General features: G+C 39.5%; 1 protein-coding gene, 1 long non-coding RNA gene and 1 pseudogene across 10 annotated transcripts in view; 2 read left to right on the top strand and 1 right to left on the bottom strand.

Annotated features, from left to right (window-relative positions):
• The window catches only part of LOC103795828 (uncharacterized), an 86725-nt gene that overhangs the window by 15117 nt on the left and 47086 nt on the right, over window positions 1–24522 (bottom strand). For 3 of the 5 annotated variants that reach the window (XR_013521346.1, XR_013521347.1, XR_013521345.1), the window contains exons 4-6: window positions 9576–9676; window positions 6439–6507; window positions 2256–2495 (exon numbers count right to left, since the gene is read on the bottom strand). This is a non-coding gene — a long non-coding RNA (uncharacterized LOC103795828). Of the gene's footprint in view, window positions 1–2255; window positions 2496–2732; window positions 2858–6438; window positions 6508–9575; window positions 9677–24522 lie in introns of all 5 variants that reach the window. The other 2 variants (XR_013521348.1, XR_013521349.1) reach the window with 2 other exon arrangements.
• MED6 (mediator complex subunit 6) overlaps window positions 1–24522 on the top strand; it is a 62482-nt gene that overhangs the window by 35057 nt on the left and 2903 nt on the right. The window contains exons 1-7 of one of the 4 annotated variants that reach the window (XM_054240106.2): window positions 8449–8488; window positions 9219–9316; window positions 13626–13785; window positions 14701–14792; window positions 18003–18085; window positions 18392–18500; window positions 20329–20444. In XM_054240106.2, coding sequence (XP_054096081.1) covers window positions 13757–13785; window positions 14701–14792; window positions 18003–18085; window positions 18392–18500; window positions 20329–20444 — 429 coding nt within the window. In that variant the 5' untranslated portion in view covers window positions 8449–8488; window positions 9219–9316; window positions 13626–13756. Of the gene's footprint in view, window positions 1–8448; window positions 8489–9218; window positions 9317–13625; window positions 13786–14700; window positions 14793–18002; window positions 18086–18391; window positions 18501–20328; window positions 20445–24522 lie in introns of those variants that run through there. The other 3 variants (XM_002754060.6, XM_035260867.3, XM_009006261.5) reach the window with 3 other exon arrangements.
• LOC100415627 (NADH dehydrogenase [ubiquinone] 1 beta subcomplex subunit 4 pseudogene) lies at window positions 4808–5288 on the top strand (annotated as a pseudogene). Its single transcript, XR_013521343.1, has one exon. The product of XR_013521343.1 is annotated as an NADH dehydrogenase [ubiquinone] 1 beta subcomplex subunit 4 pseudogene (transcript).

Raw genomic sequence — 24522 nt, 5'->3', positions numbered from 1 at the left:
GTTTTTTTTCTACATATTCTAACCTTGCTTGCACATGAGAATTTTCCAGATAAATGTATATTTGTGTGTATGCGTGTGTGCAAACACATTTGCTCTCCTGTGTACTGGGTTAAGGGTGTGAGTGAGGATAGAGAGACAATAGCATTCCAAGTTTCCAGGTAGAACCATGTCCAAAGACCCGGAGACATAAACATCTCCTACAGTCCGGGGATCTGTGAGAAGCTCATGTGACAGGGGTTCAGTGTGTGCGGTGGTGATTTGGGGTTGAGAGATAATGCTGAAAAGTAGGTTGGTGCCCACTTACATTTCATGCTGTGGGCTGAAAATAGAGTCGGTAAAGCTTTTAGAGCAAGAAAACACTATGGAAAAATTACCCTGGCAACAATGTTCAGGCAAGTCAGAATGGGTATTGGGATGAAAAGAATAGCAGTGGAGATGCAGAGGAGAAGCCCGATTCAAGAGAGGTGCTTAAGAAGAATGGACAAGACTTGGCACTAGATTAGTGTGGAAGGTAAGGAAGAGGGAGTGGCAAGGTTTCTAAGCTAAGATCAAGAATACAGGTAAGAGTGAATCTCTTGCACTTCGAAACAGAACAGCAAGTTGGAGCTATCCAGTATGTAGTTACAAATATGTTCCTGGGGCTCAGGAGAGAGTTCTAGATTAGGCTGCTTTGTGAGCCATGATAACATAGATGAAAACTGCAGCCACAGTGTGAATTAAATTATCCAGAGAGGAGGGTGAAAAGCAGGAAGACAGGAAAGATAGGAAGATCTCAGGATTAGAGGTCTTATAGGTAAAACAAAGGAAGAGAAGCCAGTGCAAGGAATAGAAAAGAAATAGTCTGAGAGGTGGCAAAAATACCAGTGGAGGGTAGTACTGTGGAGACCGAGAAAAGACAGTATTGAGAAGCTGGGGTGTCTAACACTGCCGGATTCTGTACCCAGCACTTAAAGGATGCATTGCCTTCTTAAGCACATGTGATCATATAAGGCATGAAGCAAATCCAAACCAAATTTAAAGAATAGGTATTATGTAGAACACGTTCCTTAAGAACAATGCAATTGAGTTAGAAGTTAACAGCCTGCGCGGGGGTGGGTGGATCACCTGAGGCCAGGAGTTTGAGACCAGCCTGGCCAATATGGTGAAACCCCATCTCTACTAAAAATATAAAAAAATTAGCCAAGCATGGTGGCGTGCACCTGTAATCCTAGCTACTGGGGAGGCTGAGGCAGGAGAATCACAATGGAGTGAGACTCTGTCTAAAAAAAAAATTAATAACAAAAAGATAAATTTTAAAATTCCATATACCTGGGAATTTAAGCAAAACTCATAAATCAAAGAAAAAAATCAAATCAAAACTTAAACACTTAGAACTAAATGATAATGAAAATACATAAAAAATTAAGGTATGCAATTAAGTGTTTCTTTGGGGGAAAGTTTGTAGCCTTACATGCTTACTTAAGAAATGAATAAAAGGCCCTGCACAGTGGCTCAGGCCTGTAATCCTAGCACTTTGGGAGGCTGAGGGGGGCAGATCACTTGAGGTTGGGAGTTAGAAACCAGCCTGGCCAACATGGTGAAACCCTGTCTCTGCTAAAAATACAAAAAAATTGGCTGGGTGTGGTGGTGGGTGCCTGTAATCCCAGAGGATGGGGCAGGAGAATTGCTTGAACCCTGGAGGCAGAGGTTGCAGTGAGCCAATATTGCATCTCTGGGCAACAGAGGGAGATTTTATCTCAAAAAAAAAGAATAAAAACTGAAGATTAATTAATTAATGTTCATCTAAATAAATTAGAAAAACAGAATCAAACCAAAGGAAATAGAAAGAATAAAAGTATGAACAAAAATATGAACATAAATAAGTGAAACAAAAAATATACAATAAATGAATTAATCAAGATAAATGTTCATTCTTTAAAAATAGAATCAAATTAGATAAATCTTTGGTGACATTTATACCTTAAAAAAAGAGGAAACAAATGTGATTCAAAAGGGAGATATGGGCATAGATATAGCCCCGATTAAAAGGACAATATGAGAATACATTGAACTATTTTATTACTGATAAGGTCCCGGAATTACTACTTTCTTCCCTGCATTTTTCTTCAGGAAACTGTCTGATTCTCTACCCACAGGTTCTTAAGTGTAAAGCAAGAACTTCCAGCAGATTTCCAAGATATTGCCACAGCCACCTCCTTTTCAGGGTTTGCTGGGATTGTTACTTCAGATACAGCAATTTGACTTTGAGCTCCTACCTGCTGCATTGAGTTGATAGTCAAGGATCTTCCTTGGGACACTTCTCTTTGTTCTGCTCCAGAATTAACCAAGCATCTCAGGGTCATACTCACCCCAAAGAGTGTGGGGGTTGTTAAATATCTTCTAATACCATACTGGAGTATGATTACCTAGTTTGTCTTTGTTATTGCTTGTCGATGCCTCTTGGAGTTTTACTTAAAGTTAGCTCTGTGTAATCTCATGAGCCCTTGGCAACTAACCTGCAATGAGAGGAAAATCCACAAAGGTGCTTTGAGGAAAGATGATTCTGATTGGACCAAGCTTATTTGTACTCTTAAGTTTAGGATTCTAGGGTTAAAGCATAGTGATTTGATTTTTTTGGTTTATGATTACAGCCACTTCCTAAGGTGAACAGCTGCTTTCAAAATTACTGCCTCAGGTCAGGTTTTGGCATTGCCTTAAGGGGTTGTGAAATCACAAACAAATTGATACCGTACTTCTTTCTGGACCACTGGGGCCAATCTCAGAGTTTCCAAGGTAACTTTTCCAAAAGAATTCCTCAGTATTTCTAAGGCAATTTTCTGCCCTGTCTCGTATAATGAAGTAGCTGGACTTTCTCTCACTAAATAAGAAGGGAAAACACCACACACATTTGTCATTTCCTAAAATACTTTCCTGGTAGTGATGAAGGAGACCCAGGCATCTCAGATCAACTTCCCCTTTGACTATCACTGCGTTTCAATAGAAGAAAAGGCTGACTGACTGGCGCCTCTCCTGTTTCACCTTCCTGTAGGTGGTAGGCTTGGTCTTGGAGAAACTCTCCGGAAGGCAGTATTTTTACTTAAACAAGATCAAACCAGAAACCTTTTGATGTGCGAGTCCTAAAACTGTAAACTGGAATCCTTTCATATGTGATTCCTAAAACTGTAACCTTTTCACATGCGAACCTAAAACTGTAAACTGGAACCCTTTCATATGTGATTCCTGAAACTGTAAACAGAAACCTTTTCACATATGTGTCCTAAAACTGTAAACCGGAACCTTTTCACATATGACTCCTGAAACTGTAAACCGAAACTCTTTTCATATGTGATTCCTGACGCTGTAAACCAAGAGCCTTTTCATATGTGATTTCTAAAGCTATAAACCTAAGATTATTCCACATGTAATATCTAAAATATAGGCCTATATAAAGGCAGAACCTTCCTTTGTTAGATGAGCTGAATTTGGACAGATCATTTCCTCAGCTCCTGGGTGTAATAAAGTAAGTCTTTCCTTTGGTGTTCTGGAGATCTGTTTCCCATGGCCTTTCCTGCTACATTTTGACACCAAACAAAATATAACCACGTTGTTTTTGTTTAGAATATTAGTATAAATAAAGTTGATGTGCATTTTGCATTATTCTAACATCAGGAGAGATTTTAAGAATTTTCTTATAAAGTCCCATAAATTAATCTCCATTAACAATCTCATATTTCATTTATTATTGAATTAATGAAGTTTATTATTTATCTGAGGGCTGCCATATCATCCATTCACTTATACATGAATTTGTCCAATCAACAATTATTTGTTGAACACCTACTATATAAAAAACACCCCGCAGGAGATAAAGTAACACTAGGCAAACACAGACATGACCATGTCCTCACAGAGTTTACAGTCTAGAGAATTTCTTTTTTAGAAAAGAGTCTGAATTCAGGCCCTGCAATCATAGAGGTATTCCCACAAGGAAAGGCACACATTTCTATAGGTACAGAGTGGGATGACATGACCTGTGTAAATTTAGAATATTGGAGAGAACGTTAGAGAAAACAAAACATAGTAATGAGGATCATGGCGTCAGGTATTTAAAGGGAGCTTGTGTGAAGAAAAGCTGTTTATCTAGATGGTGATCCTATGGCGGAAGATGAGTATCCATGAGTATCATTTCATCTTTAACCAATCAGAAATCATTCCCACGTTCTTACTGAAGATCTTTTTTTCTCTCTCTTTCACTTGCATTCTCACATTTACATTCCATCTAAGTCCTCAAATTATAAAGCTTCAAAAGGTCACAGGTAACACTCTATATAGGGGAGGCAGGCACACATTTTAATATATCCTACAGAAAACAGGTTACATCAGTATTACTGATTTTGTGGAGGAGATAATACATAGCAAAATTTTTCGTGTGTGTGTGTTTTAACTCAGTAAAATATTATTTCTTGCTTTGGATCCAGTTAAGGTCAGCAAGGTGGTTCAGCACCTGTGGTCAGTCATTCAGAGACCCCACTCCCAACTCCCCCTCACCACCACCACTTTTAATTCATGACCTTAGGTTTCTCTGGCATTTAGCTGGTGAATACAGAGAGAGAAGGTGAATATGGAACCAGTGTTTCTCACTACCTTGGCCTGGAGGTAATGCTTATCACTTCCATTCACAGTCCTATGATGAGAACTGGCTATGTAGCTCCATCCAGGTGGAACAGGGGTGGAATATATAGCATAGCTGTATACCCAAGTAGATAATAAGTTTGGCGAGAAGCTAGCTCATCTGCTTCAGTCAGTCTCCTCATTTAAAAATGGGAGTGGTGCCTTGGGTCGCCAAGATGTCGTTCCCAAAGCATAAACCGTCGCGCCTAGCCACTCTGCCCCAGACCCTCGACCCAGCCGAATATGACCTATCTCTGGAAAACCAGCAGGCGCAGGTCGAGCAGTTGGCCATTAGAGCCCGGCTGAAACGAGAGTACCTGCTTCAGTACAACGATCCCAACCGCCGAGGACTCGTAAATCCTGCCTTGGTTCGTTGGGCCTATGCAAGAGCAAACGTCTATCCTAATTGCAGAGCCACTCCTAAAAACTCACTCCTGGGAGCTGTGGTTGGATTTGGGCCCCTCATCTTGTCGTATTATATTCTCAAAACTGACAGGGATAAGAAAGAAAAACTTATCCAGGAAGGAAAATTGGATTGAACATTTAGTCTCTCATATTAAGTCTGGCAATGATGACTACATGTATTACCGCAAATAAATCATCTATTAATCATTAAATAAATAAATAATAAATAAAAATGGGAGTAATAGCTGCTGCCTCACAAAGTTGTTTTGTGGGAACAAAGTGATTAGCAGAGTGCCTCATCCACAGTAAGTGGCTCAATAAGCACAGCAAATACTTTGGACATCCATAAACAAATTTCCACTCAGAACTAATACCTTTGTGGCATTCTACTCTTTCAAATCTTTTAAGAGCTTTCTATTTTCTTTGAATAAAAAATAAATTGTTGACCAGACTCTCTATCATCTGGCCTCTGCCTTCAGCCCCAGTCTCCTTTTTTGCCACCATTCACCCTTCACTCATGTAATCCAGCTTACACTGGCCTTTCTATGGTTCTGAGAACATCCTGTTTCTCACTGTAGATTCCATGGTCCCCTCTGCCTGAAATGCTTGTGCCCCAGCTGTTCACATGAGTGATTCACTCTCATCTTCCAGGTCTCATCTCAGGTATCACTTCCTCAGAGGCCTGTCCTGACCGTCCTATCCAAAGTGGCTTCCTCCCTATCTCGTCTTCTCTTGTTTTTGTTACTGCAATCTGTAATACTCTTCTTTTTAAATTTATATTTCTTTATTAATTGAAACAATTAATATGAGAGAAATAGGGATGGGATCTCACTATGTTGACGAGACTGGTCCCCAGCTCCTAGGTTCAAGGGATCCTTCCATCTTGGCCTCCCAAAGTGCTAGGATTACAGGTGTGAGGCTGTAATGTTCTCTATTTGTTTACTTGTTCATGGTCTTTCTTTTCCATCGGAGCTGCTGGCTCTTTAAAGCCAGAGGCTTTGTCTGTTTACTGACTTATCTTCTGAAATGAGAGCTGAGCAAAGCATATAGTAGGCGTTAAGTACTTGATGACCGACTCATGAATGGATGAACAATTTTAAGATAAACTGGAGATATTCTCTTTGGGTCTTTCACATTATCTAACAACATACTCACATTTCCCTATTATTATTTCCATATTCCCTTCTAGGTAATGTCTTAGCTCTAGCCTTCCCTCTCAGCCAAGCTTCTTGAAAGCACAGTTTACACCCAATGCCACCTCTTTTTACTCCTGAACATATCTTCCTCTGGCTTCTGCCCCTTCCTACCATTCCACAGAAATTATTCTTGTTATGGGCATCCAATTTACCAAATCCAATGCCTGCTTCTTGGCGGTTACCTTACCTCACTTGTTTCCTTGATGCTGTTGAGTACTCCTTCTTCTTGAAACTCTTCTGCTTTGACTTCGTATTCCTAAAGACACCAGTATATAGCAGTGGTTTTCAACTGGGAATAGTTTTGCTGGGCGGGGGTGCTATTGGCATCTAGTTGGTAGAAGCTGGGACTGCTACTAAACATACATTTGCCTTAGGCAAGGAATGATCTGGCCCAAAATATCCATAGTGCAAAGGCTAAGATACCCTGGTTAACAGGATGTTTTGCAGATACTTTATGAACAACATGGTCATGATCATAAATAAATCACTACCTCTTTTCTCACCTACTCACTTATTCCTTGTTATTCCTAATCTGATTAATGGCACTCGTCTCATAAACCAGTATCTTGAAAATCATTTTTAATTCTTCTCTCTCCCTTATCAAGCCCATTTATTAGTCACTAATTTCCTTTTGATTGTATTACCTAAATATCTTTAATTCTCTCTTTCCCATCAGCTACCACTACCTTTTGCAAGAATCCCCTAAATGGACTCCCTGCTTTGAGTCTTACAAACACCTCCAACTCATCCTCCTCAAGTAATCTTTCTAAAATGGAAGCTTGATCACATTTCTCCTATTGCCTACAAGATAAAGGTTTAGCTTCCAGGTCTGATTTATCATGTATACCATGTGTTTTATTATCTACAGATGTGTGTTCTATCACTATTTTTCCTAATCTCCTTCTAGCCTAAACAAAACACCAAGAAACAAAAAACTAGAAAAACAAAACAAAAACCTTGATGTATCTATCACACATGTCTTTCTATTGGACATGATATTCCTCCTTTTTGCAACGTCCTCCCACTAGGGTCCCAACCAGGCCCTCCTGAAAATTTCCTTCCTGAAAAATTCTGTCAAATTCTACTCTGTGCATGCACATATTTCTGTTGGGACACCTATTTTACACATACCATCTCAGGCAGAAAATCTCCAAACTGAAATGTACAGGCCATGTACCTTTATTCTACGAGGTTTAAAAATTTTGAATTCCTTATCTATGAAGTTGAAAATCCCAATTAAATTCATGGTCTTTCCCACTTGCCCCTGCGTTGTGGTTAAATTCTTGGGGAGTCTTCACAGTACCTAAGTTTTGGAGAAGATGTAGGCACCCACCCTCATTCCTTCTTCAGATTTTGGTATCCTCTTACCAGTATCTGTGTGTTGTTTGCATATTTTTCTATCGTTTTGCTTTTAGAGCCACATTGGAGCTTGAGAATCTGAGGCTTTCTGTAGTTTCCCCGTACACAGAATCATGCCCTCTTTGGAGTCCTGCTACCTACCCCAGACTACTTGGAATGCAGACATTTGCTCTTACTCTGGGACCCAGGGGTATTTCCTTTCTCTTAATCTCATTAATATTTCACTTCAGAAGCATTTCCTGTCTTGTGAAATTTTTCTCAGAGGCTTCTTTAATTGGTTTAGATTGTTAATGGATTTAGTCACATAAAAGCCAAGGACTCCCAGATTCTCTATGTTGAGTCCTGTCCCATCCCAATACCTGAGGCAGGGTGAAAAATATAAATGACCATCGTTCCTAAATCTAACAGCTCAATATATACGCAAGAGGAGCTTTAAAAATTGAGACGCTCCCACGCACAATTCTACAGCATCAGAATTTTTTTTTTTTGACGATCACAGATCAAGACAGAATTCTTTCTGTACTCTGTCTTCTAATTTTTTTTCCCGGTAATCCTCCCTCCCCTTCTTCTTTGGCCCTTCCCTCCCTGCCCAGTCTTTCCCAGCACACCTGCACAGCCCTTTCAGCGCCCCGCCCCGCCCTGCCCCGCGTTTCCCGCCTCCCCGCCTCTCTCCATTTCCTCCCCCTCCTTTTCCGCTCGTATCTCCCAGCCCCGCCCCTCCCCTGCCCTCCCCGCCCCATCTTCTGCTTTACGTTCCTCCTCACCCTTGCGCACTCTCCTCAACCCGCTGCTTCCGGCGGCCTAGGCTTACGTTTACTTTGCGCCGGAAAGAGAACCTGTGAACACTTTCGGAATTATGGCGGCGGTGGATATTCGAGGTATATCGTATTGCTATACTTTGTCTCTTGATTGTCTGTGGACTAGTTTGGGACGTTATAGCTCGCAGGCTCAAGGTTCAGGTTCCTTTGTGTTAGATCTCAAGCTTTCTCAGTGCTTTTTGTGGACGACCTAAGGCTGTGATCTAGCTAAACGTTGACGAGTTTTTCCAAGTTCTTGGAAGCGTAGGAGAGAAGGGGTTGGAAGCAACTCTGGGCTTTGAGTCTTCAGAGCTGGAGTATTGTTCTACATGCATATCTCTACAACAACCGAGTTATTCTGTTGGGGTGAAGGAATGGCCTTTGGGCAGAGAAGGGAGTGGGGTAATGAGCCAACTTGATTTGATTCATGTCTTGGGACTTGGCATGGTGACTCCCTAATACGATCGCGCCCCGCGAGTTCCTGGGCATGAATCCCAAATGTTTTCTGTTGTAAGGTTTATTTTTGAGTCGATAATACTTTACATCGAACATTCATCAATTATTACGGGCAGGGGTCGTATATTTTTCACACCTGAACTCTAGAGGTACTCAAATATTTAATCAATCAGTGAATAAATATATGGAGATGCCACCCGTTAATGGTCTTGGGAGCATGTAGAATTGTTTTTGTTCGTATAACAGTACTTGATTTTTAAAGGGGAGTGTTTGAGATGCTGTGCCTTTTTCTCCTCTCTCTCTCTCTCTTTTTTTTTTTTTTTTTTTGAGACGGAGTTTCGCTCTTGTTACCTAGGTTGGAGTGTGATGGCGCGATCTTGGCTCACCGCAACCTCCAACTCCCGGGTTCAAGCAATTCGCTTGCCTCTGCCTCCCGAGTAGCTGGGATAACAGGTGTGCACTACCATGCTGGGCTAACTTTATATTTTTAGTAGAGACGTGTTTCTCCATGTTGGTCAGGCTGGTCTCGAATTCCCGACCTCAGGTGATCTACCCGCCTCGGCCTCTCAAAGTGCTGACTCACGCTACTGCGCCCGACCTGAGGCGCCTTTTTCTATATTAACTGGATTGGGGTCTAGCACATTTATTACAAACATTCTCAATTATAGTTATCCGGTGATCTTCAACACTTCCGGATCACGGTTTTACATACCTTTCTTTCATTATAAGTGGGAGTTTCAAAAGCCTAATTTCATCCTTGACGATTGTTAGAATGCTGTTGGACTGCTTGGGCTATGTCAACATGTTGCCTTGCTACAAAATAAAAAAGAGAAACATTTAGTCTATCAGACTGTTTTCAAATATTTAGTTTGTATAATTTCTTTTTTTTTTTGAGACGGAGTTTCGCTCTTGTTACCCAGGCTGGAGTGCAATGGCGCGATCTCGGCTCACCGCAACCTCCGCCTCCTGGGTTCAGGCAATTCTCCTGCCTCAGCCTCCTGGGTAGCTGGGATTACAGGCACGCGCCACCGTGCCCAGCTAATTTTTTGTATTTTTAGTAGAGACGGGGTTTCACCATGGTGACCAGGATGGTCTCGACTTCTTGACCTTGTGATCCACCCGCCTCGGCCTCCCAAAGTGCTGGGATTACAGGCTTGAGCCACTGCACCCGGCCTATAATTTTTTACTTACAATTTAGATTTGTTGGGATCATGGTAAAGACTGAGAGTGTGTTTGGTGTGTTAAAGGAACAGCAAGGAGGCCAGTGTGGCTGGAGGGAAGTGAGAGAGGAGTGGGAAGGAGATGAGATCAGAAAGATGTTGAAAGCCATGATAAGGTCTTTGGCTTCTCCTCCGAATAAAATCGAGAGCCATTGGAGGGTTTCCATCAGAGGAATGATGTGATATGATTATTTTTAGGAATACATTGGCTGCTGGGAACAGTGTAAGAGGGCAAGGGTAGAATTAGAGAAACCAGTTAGGAGGCCATTTGGTTAATGCATGGAGGTTTGGACATAGCTTGGACTAAAGTGGTAACAACAGAGATGGTAGAAAGTGGTTAGAATCTGCCTGACTTGATAATGTATTCTTTTTATGGGGCTGGGTTCACAGATCATCTCCAAGTGCAACAGATAATTTCATTTTCATGGCTGTAGACCATAACTCTTACCTCAACTCTCACCTAACTCTTACCATAACTCTTACCTCTTAACCATTTTCTAGAAAAATATTCTTGGATACTAGAGTTCATAAATGGATTGAGAAAAATCACTGATCAATGTCATGATTGGTCCTCAATCATGAATTAATCAACATTTGCTGGTTATTTTAAATCAGGTCCTATATTGGTTCCTGATGAGTAAGACACAGCCCCAGTTATCTAAACACTCATAATTTAATGGGAAGATGCTTGTGCTTGTAGGTTATGATAATAAAAGTGTATAAAGATTGCTATGAGAACATAGAGAAAGAAGTCACCACCAACACCATCGTCATCCCAAGTAGTATTTATTGGGTTATTACAATGTGCTAAGCATTTTACATATGTAACCTTAGTATGTAGATACTATTATGATCCCATTTTATAGATGAGGAAACGAAGGCCCGAGGAGATTAACTTGCTGAAGTTTTATTTCCTTGTGCCATTCTGCTATGTGGTGGATAATTGTAAACAGTGAAGTAAGAATCTAGTGTAGCTAAATTGTGAAATGCCATTTTAAGGAATTTGGATCTTAATCTTTTGAACAGTAAGTGTGCACCACCATTCTTGCAGTAAGATGTGACATAATTTGTCTTGCAGTAAGATGTGACATAATTTGACAGAAGTGTGCACCACCATTCTTGCAGTAAGATGTGATTATTTTGCAAGCATAGCATTATTAAGGCCAAAGAGGATTGAGGGAAGACCTAGAGGCAGGGAGCCCGATAGGAATCTGTTGTCCGAGTGACATTTAGAAGATTAAATAAATAACAGTGGCAATAGGGATGAAGAAGAGGAAATGTATTTTATGAGACTGCATCCTCTCTAGAACAGTACTCATTGTTCTGTGGTCTTCAAATTTATAGTAGGGCCTCTGGCTTCTCTCACAAGTTCTTAATATCTCTGTAGTGGGCATTTTCATTTTGAGCCAGTGTAGTGTGTACGACTGTGATCTGTAGAGCTAGGCTACCTGGATTCAAATCTCAGCTCCACCATTTAGTAGCTCTGTGACCTTGGACAAGTTACTTAGCCTTCCCATGCTTTAGATTCTTCACGTGTAAAATAGTAATATACTACCAAACTCTTTGAGTTATTGTGTGGTAAAGTGATTAGAACAGGGCCAGGCACAAAATCAGTGTTCAAAAATGAGAAATAGGATTATTTCCATTTGCATTGGTTTTATATGTCATATATGTCTCATTTTTCCTCTTTGAATTAGTTTATTAGACAAGGAAAATAGGTTAGAAATAAATGCTGATAAAGAGTTTTGTAAGTATGGAAACAGCTTTGCAAAGAAAACTTACAGGGAGAATTGACTGAAGTCACATGGAGCAGATGACATTTAAGATTCCTTCTAATTCTGAGAGTCTGATTCCATACTTAAGCTCAATCTATCCAAGACACATTTATTATCATCATGTCCCTAAATGAATCTATTAACTCCCTGTAATTGTTTGTAGGTAGGATCTATAGTTACACATTTATTTGTTTTTGTGGATTATTCCACCTCTGCTGAAATTATGTTGTTAACACTATTATCAATAATTGATTATGGCACCATATAGACATAGTGTCCTGTGAAAAATAAACCGAAACTGTCCTTCTAGAAATACTTTAATATTATCATGCCTAAGGAAATAAATGTATAAGTAGTTTTACTGTAAATAAACCTATGTTAATAATTGCACTGTAGTATTTAAAGCTGAGAATGATGCTTGTCTTTAGTTGCTTTTCATTACAAAGACTCTTTCCAAAATCTTATTTCCTGGTCTGTTGTGTATTTGATTATTGCATGATCCAGTTATGATGGACCATGTAAATGATGTGTACTAATTATTTGGTTATTAACATACTTTGTCTCCTCCTGTATGGCACATAAAGTACATTTTACCTTTACATAATTTTTCTCAGTTGAGTTATTTTGCTCAAAACTGCTTGCCACCTTGAATTAGGTCTGACTTCTTTGAAGATGTCAGAGGTAATAATAGTATAAAAGAGACTGAAGGTTTTTAACCAGTATCGTATAGGTATTTTGATGTTTGTGATTTATACCTAGTGGTGTTCAGTACAGTCAGTGGTATGAAGTATCATTGAAGCCATTAGCCAGTAAAGGCTCATTTATTAAAAGTATCTAGCTCTATTTATCATGTCTTTTTAAAAGCTATGATTTAATTCTACTCTAAATATGAAACTGTGTGGCTGTAGTTAAGGGCATTCTACTTCCTGTTTATCCCTTAGCTTTTATATCATTGTCATCTCATCTACAATAATAGCTTCCTAACTTCTCTATCCCTAATTGAGAGATCTTAAACTAGTGGCTATGGATGTGTTCTCTTGGGCGTACATGTTGTTAGAAAATTTTGAACTCCTTGCCAGCATATAAGGATTTCCAATTAAATACTTTCTAAATTTTAAATCTTATCACTTCTTCACCCAATGAAATTATTCTCTAAAGATATAATAGTCTTTATATTTTTACACCTCTGTATATATGTTCTCTCTGCTTGGAATTACTTTGCCCTTTTCTCTATGTATTCTTTAACATATTTCTATTTATTCTTTAACATATTATGCTAAAACCCACCTTCTGACCCCATGAAAAATCATTTTCATTCCCTCAGGTAAATTATTCTGCTCCTCCCTGTATAGTCTCATAACACATTTCTTCATATCTTTTTTTTTTTGAGGCAGTCTTGCTCTGTCACCCAGGCAGGGGTGCAATGGTGAGATATTGGCTCACTACAACTCTGCCTCCCGGGGCCAAGCGATTCTCCTGTTTCAGCCTCCCAAGTAGCTGGGATTACAGGCATCTACCACCATGCTCAGCTAATTTTTTTGTATTTTTAGTAGAGACAGGGTTTCGCCGTGTTGTTATTATAACTCTTACATCATGTTATTGCTTTCTTGAATAATCTCTTCTGTTACATCATGAGAGTGTGTTGGTTAGGATCCATGTCGTCCTTATATTCATAGTGCCTACTGCATTAGATGTATGATAAATGTTTGTTGGATTGAATTCTTTCTTTTTTTCTAATCCTTTATCATTTTGTTTTCTTTCCTGTAGACAATCTGCTGGGAATTTCTTGGGTTGACAGCTCTTGGATCCCTATTTTGAACAGTGGTAGTGTCTTGGATTACTTTTCAGAAAGAAGTAATCCTTTTTATGACAGAACATGTAATAACGAAGTGGTCAAAATGCAGAGGCTGACATTAGAACATTTGAAGTAAGTTATTTTAAGAAGGTAGCATTTTTACCAAATACAAGTTTTGCAATGAACAGTTCTTTCAAGCTGTGGATCTTGAAGTGCAGGGTGGAACTTTTAGAAGAAAAACTGGAGTTTTGTTTGGGTTTGTACAAATTTGACATGAAAGGTAATTATTAGTATTCACTTTTAACGGATATCTTTTCTATATAACTTCATAACGTTTGCTTTAAATGTAACAAGTTTTGATTCTGATCTGATGAGTGATTTTGGCAATGCTACTGTTATTTTCAACCAGGGAACTATAATTATTGTCTCTTCTATATCTATTTTATATTATAAAAGTATTTGAAACAGCTGTTGTTACAATTTTCCTGTTGTCAGCTAAATATTGAGGAGGGGTTTATAAAATTAAATTTACGTTGTATTTTAAATGGCTTTTGTTTTGGGGCAAATACAGCTATTGGGACAACTTATTGTTGCTTTTAAACATAATCTGTCAGGTAAAAAAATTTGTTGGGGTGAGGAAAAGGTTTCTGATGTTTTCTAGTTTGGTAGTATATATAGTTGAGTCTTCATGGTTATTTTTATATTTTATATGTATTTATAGATATAGTCAGGAAGCATCACGGCATTTTGGTTGCCTTTTTTAAATGGACACTCTTTGGTGTACTTTCCTGACTGAAAATACTCAGATTTAAATTTATAACACATTTTTGTAGAGAAGTTTTGTTGTTTAAAAACAAATCTTACTTTATCTATATGCCACCTATCTGGGAAAATAGCCAGTTTTACTCAACAACCAGATTATAACACCAAACATAGGCAGTTTTAATCCTATTTAGTGTTGCCAAATTTTTATATCATAATTTGAATGTTATATGAAATTATTGTAGGGCATTTATAGATCTTTGGGTATCTGTGTTGTGTTTTCAGTCAGATGGTTGGAATCGAATACATCCTTTTACATGCTCAAGAGCCCATTCTTTTCATCATTCGAAAGCAACAGCGGCAGTCACCTGCTCAAGGTAAAATGTGTAAACTTTAGGCATTGTTTTCTTTTTAAAATACCATGATTTATTTCCTTCCTGACCTAACTTGTTTTTTTGATTGGTTTCTGTTTGCAGGGGGGTCCCCAAGACCACATACATGTTCAGTACCATGCTGGAGGACTCACCAGACTTAGCATATGCTTGTATTTACAGCTAAAATTTGTTGTGGCAACACAGTAAGGGTACGCAGCCAGATTAGTACTGGAAAAAGACATGTCAATAGGGTCTGTAGGAATCCATGTGCAAGTTTCCTACGCTTTCCCTCTTGCTTGTGAAGGGCCACACTGAGTGTGCCTTCCATCCAGCGGTGAAATGAAGCTGCACTCAATATGTCTGCTTAGGGAAGTCCATTTGAGACTCTGAGCCAGGGATTTTTAATGAGGGCTGGTAGCTTGGACATCCTCTGCCTACCAAATTTTTAGATTCTCTAAAAGAAATCTGGTGTCTACTATAATCACATTGTACAAGTCATCTGCAGAGGCTGGTACAGCAGGTATAACTGTCATATAGGAAATGTTTGAAAAGCTAGTTCTACTAGTTTATAGTTGGATACCAAGACTCTTTAACATGCCCAAGGATAACTCTTCAAGTACTAACAGTCAGAACAACTCACTACACCAAAGCTACCTCACAGTTGGGATACCAACTGAACATCAAGCATCCCAAGTAGCTTTTCTTTTTTTTTGACCTCTGGACTTTTTATTGGCCTCCTGCTTCTCAAAGAGTACACTGCTTCTGATGGCTTAATATCTCAGAACTTTGGTGGTGTTGGTCTCAGATACCACTCTGCTGTCCGCTACCTGACGGGTGGTGGTTTTTTGGATGGTTTGCATGGAATTGCTCCTGTCCAAGGCATCACCAAGATTGAAGTCCTTGCTGTCTTATAGCAGGCGGCAGTAGGTGGCGATCTCAGCCTCCAGCTTGACCTTGATGTTCAGCAGGGCCTCATACTCCTGGGCCTCGCACTGCCCCTCTGCCCGGGTCTGTGCCAGCTCTGACTCCATGTTCAGCAGGATCCCTCTGAGCTGCTCCATCTGCACGGCATAGCAGGCCTCCACCTCCCTCAGGCTGTTCTCCATGCTGGCCTTCAGATTTCTCATTGAGTCCAGGTCGATCTCCAAGGACTGGACTATATGTCTGAACTTCGTGAGCATCACCTCAGCAGCTCCAACCTTGGCAGACTGTGTGGTGACCCCTATGGTGCTCTCCTCACTCTGCTGAGAACAGTACTTTTCTAGTTGCTCTCGGTTCTTCAGAGTCTTTATATTGGGCCTGGATGTCTGCCATGATCTTGGCGAGGTCTTGAGGTTTGGAGGCATCTGCCTCCACGATCAACCTAGAGCTGGCAATCTGGGTTTGTAGGCCTTTTACTTCCTGTTCATAGTTCTTCCTTATGAAGAGCAGCTCCTCTTTGATACTTCAATCTCTGTCTCTAGCTGCAACCAAGTGACAATGGTGTCATCAGTGACCTTGTGGAGCCCATGGATGTCGCTCTCCACAGACTGGCGCATGGCCAGCTCTGTCACATACGTGACTCCAAAGTCATCAGCAGCAAGACGTGTGTTGTCGATTTGTAGAACGATGTGGGCATTGTCCACAATATTTAAGATCTGAGCCCTCAGGTCCTTGGTGGTCTTGAAGTAATGGCTCCAGTCTCTGACCTGGGTCCCTCTTCTGGATTTTGCTGTCCAGCCCCCGTTCTGGGTCTCTAGGCTCCTCACTCTGTCCAAGTAGGAGGCCAGGCTTTGCACCAGTTAGGTTCAGGCTTGCATGATCTCCTTCTCATTCTGGATACCTCCATTCCAGCCAGACTCCGGCCATCCCCATGGCCAGGCCCCTGCATCCCAAGTTGCCCTGGAAGCTGGTGGAGCGGGACATGGAGGTCCAGGAACCAAAGCCACCAGTGCCTGCACATACGCTGGTTGTGCTCCTGACCAGCCAGGCACTTTAGCGGGGTTCCTGGATGGAGCCCAGGGACCAGTAGTTGGTGGAGAAGGTGGAGCAAGTGGCAAAGCTCATGCTGTCCAGCGGGGAGAGTGAGAGGACAGGACTCAGGCTTTGCTGACAACCACAATTAACTTTTCTTTTCATCTCAGTCTACTGAGTTAATTCTGTTACAAAATGCATGGTAGATGCAATCATACCAAATTAATAGAGGACCAATTGAAAATTCTCATTGATGGATCCAACTAAAAGCCTTACCTGGGTTATACTACCTACTGAAAACTTGGTTTAGAAACAACACTGAAGAGTACAGAGTGCAGATCTGGTTTTGAATCAAAGAGCTAGACAACTTTTCCAGCGACAACCAGAAATGGAAGACATTTAGAATCAAGCCAAGACCATGAATAAAGTCATACTGAAGAAAAGATTTAATATAGGGGAGCCAGATGGGTGTTATTCCAGCTACATCTCTCAATTATACCCTCATTAAGACATTTATGAAGAACCTTTAACTTGGCATTGATTTCAAAGAATGACTTGGTAAAGAAGTTGTGATTCCAGAATCCAAATTTAGTTTCAAAATCAAAGATCTAGAGTCCCTGCCCAGAGTAAAAGAGAACGTTAGAACTAAGGCAAGGCTAGGGACAAGACAAGATTTCCATGGTGAGAGGATTCAAGGTAAAGAAATTACATAAGATGGCACTAGCCTCACTAGCAGCTGTCTTATTCCTTAGGACCCAGCACTGGGGCACAAAAGCAAGCTCATTGCATTTGATATCTTTACACTGGACTCCAAGTCTGTCTGGCTCCAGTGTCTTACTCCTTTAAGGTTGACTGACAACAGTATTGGCATCATTTGGGAACTCGTTAGAAATGCACTCTGCCTACTAAATAAGAATCTAATTTTAACAGCATCCCCAGGTAATTCAGATGCACGTTAAAGTTTGAGAAGCACTGCTGGAGGGCAACAGTGGGCATACTTTTTCTGAAAAGGGCCAGTGACTAAATACTTGTGGTTTGTGGGCCTTGTAGTCTCTGTGACAACTGCTCAATTATTGCAAGAGCAGCCATAGTTAGGTAAATGATTGGATGTGGCTGTTTTCTAGTACAGCTTTACCAAAACCGTAATTGATAAACCCCGCCTTATGGGAAAATATCAGATTTTAGTTTTTTTTTATGAGAGTCTGTTTAGCAATTTGTGTCCATAGCTGTATTCATAAACCTTTTTTCCTACTGTTTTAGTTATCCCACTAGCTGATTACTATATCATTGCTGGAGTGATCTATCAGGCACCAGATTTGGGATCAGTTATAAACTCTAGAGTGGTAAGTGGTCTTCACATTCTTTAAGCACTAAAGAAAACTTTTAATTAGCTACCTTGCTTCCAATAATCAAATGAGCTCCTCTGCCTTGTGTAAGTTGCTATAAAGTGTTGACTATTAGAATGTTTTGAACTGTGGTTACTGTGAGCCAAGTCAGTGCTCAAAGTATATTTCATAGTTCCAATTATATAGTAATTTAGGTTCTGAAAAATAGGTTCTGTCTTTGCATATGTGATATTTTGTGAATATTTACTTTGGAAATTTTGGTTGACCTAATGTGAAATTTAGAATTTGTTTTTCTTTTACAAGCTTACTGCAGTGCATGGTATTCAGTCAGCTTTTGATGAAGCTATGTCATACTGTCGATATCATCCTTCCAAAGGGTATTGGTGGCACTTTAAAGATCATGAAGAGCAAGGTAAGTAGAACACCCCGACCCTCCTAAAACACTTTTGATCCTCTGAGAATGAAGCTGTTTTCTTTAGGAAAATGGCTGTTGATCTTTTCTAGGTGTGTATCACTTTTTCGTGGGTTGATGACTTTGTTGCAGCTGAGATTCATGTAAGTAGATACGGTAATCATAGCTTTCACATAGGAACAGATACAAGTTTAGTCTGTTAGGTAACTGGTAGTCTTTGTTAAGGTGATTCAAGGTTTTAAAATATTTGGGGACAGGCGTGGTGGCTCACTCTTGTAATCCCAGCACTTAGTAATGCCAAGGCAGGCAGATCACCTGAGCCCAGGAGTTCAAGATCATCCTAGGCAACATGGTGAAACCTGGTCTCTTAAAAAAAAAAGAGAGAGACAGTGATGTGTAATGAGCAAAGATGATATTCCCTAGTTACCTGACTGTTGAGTTTCTTGGAATCTGGAACTTGTTATTCCTCCAGTCTTCAAAGCGGAGGAATTGAGAGAGATTGCCTTTTAGAGCCCTATCTCCAGACGGCCAGTCTGTTTTCTGATCCTTCTATGTCATCACCTCTTGTGGCTCCAGGTCCTCTAAGTTTCCATCTAATCTGCTACTGTGTTCATCATATTTTACTGTTCAACTACCTCCAGAAATATGCCTGTAACAGCATATTTGTATTTTGCATTTCCTTTTCTGAGAAATAGCAACTCAGAATAAATTACTGAAGGAAACACGGCCTTTGTATAGAATTCAGACCTGTATCACCTTCTTAATGGTAGGTATAAGCAGGAACATTTGATAAAGGAAAGTTTGCCTTTGTTGACTAAAATTGGCCCAATGGCTATTTTCTCCTACCATAACCAAATGTTTGGAATAACACTTATCTGGAACCCTTTGCTTAGAGACAGTTTCCCAATACACCTCCCTCCCAAGGGCAAACCCCACATGTGATTAACTTCAGAATTTTTCAGGTTCTTTTCTTTTTTGTCTTCATGATTTTCTGTTTTGTTATGTTTTTTTTTTTTCCAGTGAATTACAGTCTTAATAATTGAATATGATGGATTGAGTTTTTGAAGCCTGCATTTTTTTATTTGTTCTTAGTAGGTTTTGTGGGAAAAGACCACTTAATACACTTAAAATATACAAAGGTAAGGCTGGGCGTGGTGGCTCACGCCTGTAATCCCAGCACTTTGGGAGGCTGAGGTGGGCAGATCATGAGGTTAGGAGTTCGAGAACAGCCTGGCCAACATGGTGAAACCCTGTTTGTATTTTGTAAAAATACAATATATTAGCTGGGTGTGGTGGCAGGCATCTGTAATCCAGCTTCTTGGGAGGCTAAGGCAGGAGAATTGCTTGAGCCCGGGAGGCAGATGTTGCGGTGAGCCGAGACTCTACCACAGCACTGCAGCCTGGGCAATGAGACTCCTTCTCAAAAAAAAAAAAAAAAAATACAAAGATAATTTCAGACCAATAATTTGGATTATGATCTTGGTAATTATGAAAAACTTGAACTTTAAAACTTAAGTTTGTTTATGCTTATGTACCAAAACTGAAGTAGCTTTAAAAGACGTGTATCACCTTAAATGGTAGAATTTAACTTCAGTTAAGAGGGAGAGTTAAAACACTTCTGTATATATGCTGTGTTTACCTGATTTGGGGAATTATCTTTGGTATAACAGGCATTAAAAATAATGAAGTTTGTGTATGTTCATGGTGGATAAATATTTGTAAAATATGAGGTGAAGTTTGTGTATGTTCATGGTGGATCAAGATTTGTAAAATATGAGACACCAAGCTAAGAAGACAATGTTTTGATTCGGATTTCGTATTTTAATAGATAAAGTCAGACCTAAAGCCAAAAGGAAAGAAGAACCAAGCTCTATTTTTCAGAGACAACGTGTGGATGCTTTACTTGTAGACCTCAGACAAAAATTTCCACCCAGATTTGTGCAGGTAATGAAAATATGTGTGGTTAATCTTTATTTCTTTTGTATGGCATACATATTTATTTTTAATTGAGAACTGTTTCAGATGTGACCTAAAATTGTTGATTTTCCTCATTAGTTAAAAAAATCTCTGTATCAAAGGAAAGGTTTTGAAAGACTTAATGGAAGAAAAGGGCAAATGGAATGGATTTAACACTGTTTTGTATTTCTTACTGAATCTTCACAAACTTTGAGGACTGCATGTAGATAATATTCTCATTAAAAAGGTTGCCGAAGGTGTCACAGGTGGTAACAAAACTAGAACTCATGCTCTTTTTACTCTACGTGCCACCTTCCAGCCTGATGTAGTAGATATCTGAACAACCTGAATGATAGAATAACAAAAAGAACAGAACATCTTAGGTAGTGTGTTTGGCATAATAAATAGAGGAGGCAGGAGTGATTAATAGAGGTACCACATTGGGGCTTTAAGTTATACGAATTCTACTGTGTGATTTGGAGGGGCAGGGAGATTTCTAACAGCAATAGCAAATCCACCTGCCATTCTACTAAATGAGCTTTTGGAGTGAAGTAGGTATGTAATGTAATTGATGAATATGCTATTCTCAGGGCTAGTCTCAGTTCTTAAGGACCTTTACAGGGTGTACACACAAAATAATATGTCCTGTGTTTGTTAGGGGCTCTGTAAGGGATTTTCCAAGGGAAATTTTAAACTAAATGAAATTTTTCATGAGATGACTTTAGAACAGGACTCTCCTCTCTTCCCTGACTCTGCTGTAGTGAAAGATAGGTGCTATTGGAATTGTGATGTGGTGGTGAAGAGAGCAGAAGACACAAGATGGAACTCAGAACAGGAAAACCAGTTTAGAGGAATCTTATGAATTGCACTTGAAGATGGAACATTGTCTGTTGAATAAATAAATAAATGAATTATAGCTGTGTGTAGGATGATGAGTGATATCTACAAAATGTAAGAAGTTAGGTGTAGTTGAGCATTCATTTGGTGATCACATAATGTATGCTAGGTAGGCCAGGGGAAGACAGCTAGACATGTGCTGTCCAGTATGGTAGCCACGAGGCACATGTGACTATTAGCATTTGAAACACAGCTAGTCCAGAGATTGAGTTGTGATGTAAGCGCAGTATGCATACTGGATTTCAGACTTGTATGAAAAAGAATGTATGTAAAATATCTCAGTAGTTTAAAAATATTGATTATATGTTGAAATAATATTTTAGGTATATTTGGTTAAATAAATGTTTATTTTTAAAAATGTGACAAGAAAATTAAAAATTACACATATAGCTTGCATTTGTGGCTCACATTTATTTTGAACAGTACTGATCTAGAAAATGGTAATAGAACATGCAAAACCAGAAACATGAGTTAGTGAACATGTGTTCAGAAACCGGAAAAATCCTCTGAGGGTTTAATCTTTGTGTTTGTGAGGGAAAGAGTAATGGAAGATGAGACTTAAAAAGTAGATTAAAGTCAGTTGAGAAGGATTTTGTATGCCATGCAAAGGAGTTGGGATTTAATCCTATAGGCCTATGTTTCTTCTCTATTTTAAACTTATAACCCATTACCTCTCCCATAAACGTAACAGGGCTCCGTATGCATTCGGAGTTATTTGAAGTTTTAAAACAATAGCTATCATAACCAAAGACTGGCCAAACCAGGGGAAATTTTGTATACTCTTTTTCAAGTATATGCCCTCTAGGAGTGTATTCTCACTGAAATCTCTGCTACCTCATCTTCAAGTGACTAGCTGAGAATTATTGCTTATGGCAATAAGGACCCATTGGACGTTTTAAAGTAGTTGGCAAGGGAGTAATGTAGTCAGTTTCGGGTTTTAGAAGATAACTAATGACAGTATGGTAGGGGATGCTTAGGAAATCACATGTAAAGTTTGGATTCAGGGCACTTAGATTGTGGAAAGCTTGAATTAATTGTGTGGCCATAGGATAGAGAGGAGACAGATTTAGGAGGTATTTCAGAGTTAGGATTGCTTTAATTTGGTGGTTGGATTTTGAGAAATTGGATAAAGGGTGATTCTGGGGTTTCAGGCCTAGAATTAGATTGGTATTGTTAACTAAAATTCAGAATACAGGGGAAAACACAGATTTTGGTTTAAATACAGTTGTTAGGGGTTTGGTTTTCATTGACCAACCTACAGAACATTGAGTAGTTTCCCGTTGTATTTGAGTTCTGAGGTACTCCAGTGAAAGACAACTTTTTTTTTTTTTCCTGGCTAGGGATGCTGCCTTAAATCTTATTTGCTGTTCTGTCCTGGTGAGCTAGGCTAGACATTGTAGAGAAAGCTCATAGACTCTCTTGATTATTAAAATAAAAACCCTTGGCTGGGCATGGTGGCTCACGCCTGTAATCCCAGCACTTTGGGAGGCTGAGGCAGGCGGATCACGAGGTCAAGAGATCAAGACCATCCTGGCCAACATGGTGAAACCCCGTCTCTACTAAACATACAAAAATTAGTCAGGCATGGTGGCATGCATCTGTAGTTCCAGCTACTCAGGAGGCTGAGACGGGAGAATCGCTTGAGCTTGGAATGCAGAGGTTACAGTGAGCTGAGACCACGCCACTGCACTCCAGCGCGGGTGACAGAGTGAGACTCCATCTCGGAAAAAATAAAAATAAAAAAACAAAAACCTCTTTAGAAAAGCACAGTAATTTTAAAAACATGAAAGCAGAGAGAATAATTAAAAATGAAACCCCATATACCCTTTAGCCTGCCTCAACAGGCCAAGCTTGTTTTATTTCTTCTTCTCTTACTTTCTCCCAGTTATTTTTAAGCAGACTGTGGACTTCATATCATTTCAGTGAGTTTTTTACCTTTTTCTTTTAAAGGTTTAGCCACATTCTTACTTACATCATCATATTCCTGAACTCCACATTTCTTTGACCATCCAAGGGCCAAAAACCAACTGCCAAAGATAGAGTATGTTCAACTCTGTGTAACATAACTAGGAGAAAGATGGCTTTCTCTAGAACTATTAATAATCTTTTTTGCTTTTCCTACTGAAATTTTTTCTAGCCTCAGATCTAGAGAAAAAAAATAATCTACTTGAAGTCTCCCAGAACTTCTTTTAGCTCATATGAACTCTTGTTTTCTTTACCCATTGTGTCCTCCAGAACTATTTATACTTCAGATAAGGATACAGAAGGTATTCCTATTTATCAATTTTATTGAGCAGTTGGGCTTGTGGTACCCAGGGATGTTGCCCCTATAAAGGGATGTTCAGGAAAATATCCTGCCTGCTTCTTTGAAGCTCCTTTTTTCATATTTTAATTGTTGTTACTGCTGGAAGTTGCGCTAATACCGATGTGATGAGAGTTTTGGTCCTCAGAGCCTTTTATGGGGACTGTCTTTTATTGCTATTTTTAGAAGCTGCTAGAATACCATAGGATATTATTTCAACTAGGATTATCTAAACCAAAGCCACCTGATTAAATTTGCTCCAGGAGGCACCCTTACTATATATCTCCATCTCAAACCATGTTCTACTAACCTGGCAGGATTTACTAGAAAAGATTAGACAGTGTATTATGTTGGGTAAATAATGACATTATTCCAATGTCCAAATATAGTTCAATGTCCATTATAGCTTAAATGATTCAGTGCTGGCAGTAGAAAAATTCCCCCTTTTCAATTTTTTTACTCTCCTCAATGTTCCTCCCTATATTTCCTTTCCTATTTTAAAGAAAAATGATTTGTTTCCTCAGAATTACTTTGGACATATTTAAGTACTGATATTTTCACAAGATAATGTGATATATGGCTTTGTTGGGGGTTCTCATGATGACTCTCATTTGGAGATTGCTAGCACGACTCAAAGGACTCAGCATATAGTTGTACTCAGAGCTAAGATTTATTGCTGTAATGCAGTAAGTATATATAGCCAGATCAAAAGGGAAAAAGACACAGCAGAGTCTGGAAGAATCCAGGTACAGGCTTCCTTATACTTCCTTCTTCCCTTAAGAGATTACACAGAGTGTACTGTTTTCTCAACAGTGAAAATGCAGCAATGTATGTGTGATATTTCTGCCCAGGGAAATCCATTAGAGA

Source organism: Callithrix jacchus, chromosome 8, assembly GCF_049354715.1.
Source record: "Callithrix jacchus isolate 240 chromosome 8, calJac240_pri, whole genome shotgun sequence".
Classification (NCBI taxonomy): Eukaryota; Metazoa; Chordata; class Mammalia; order Primates; family Cebidae; genus Callithrix; species Callithrix jacchus.
This window is presented reverse-complemented; position numbering and strand designations above follow the sequence as displayed.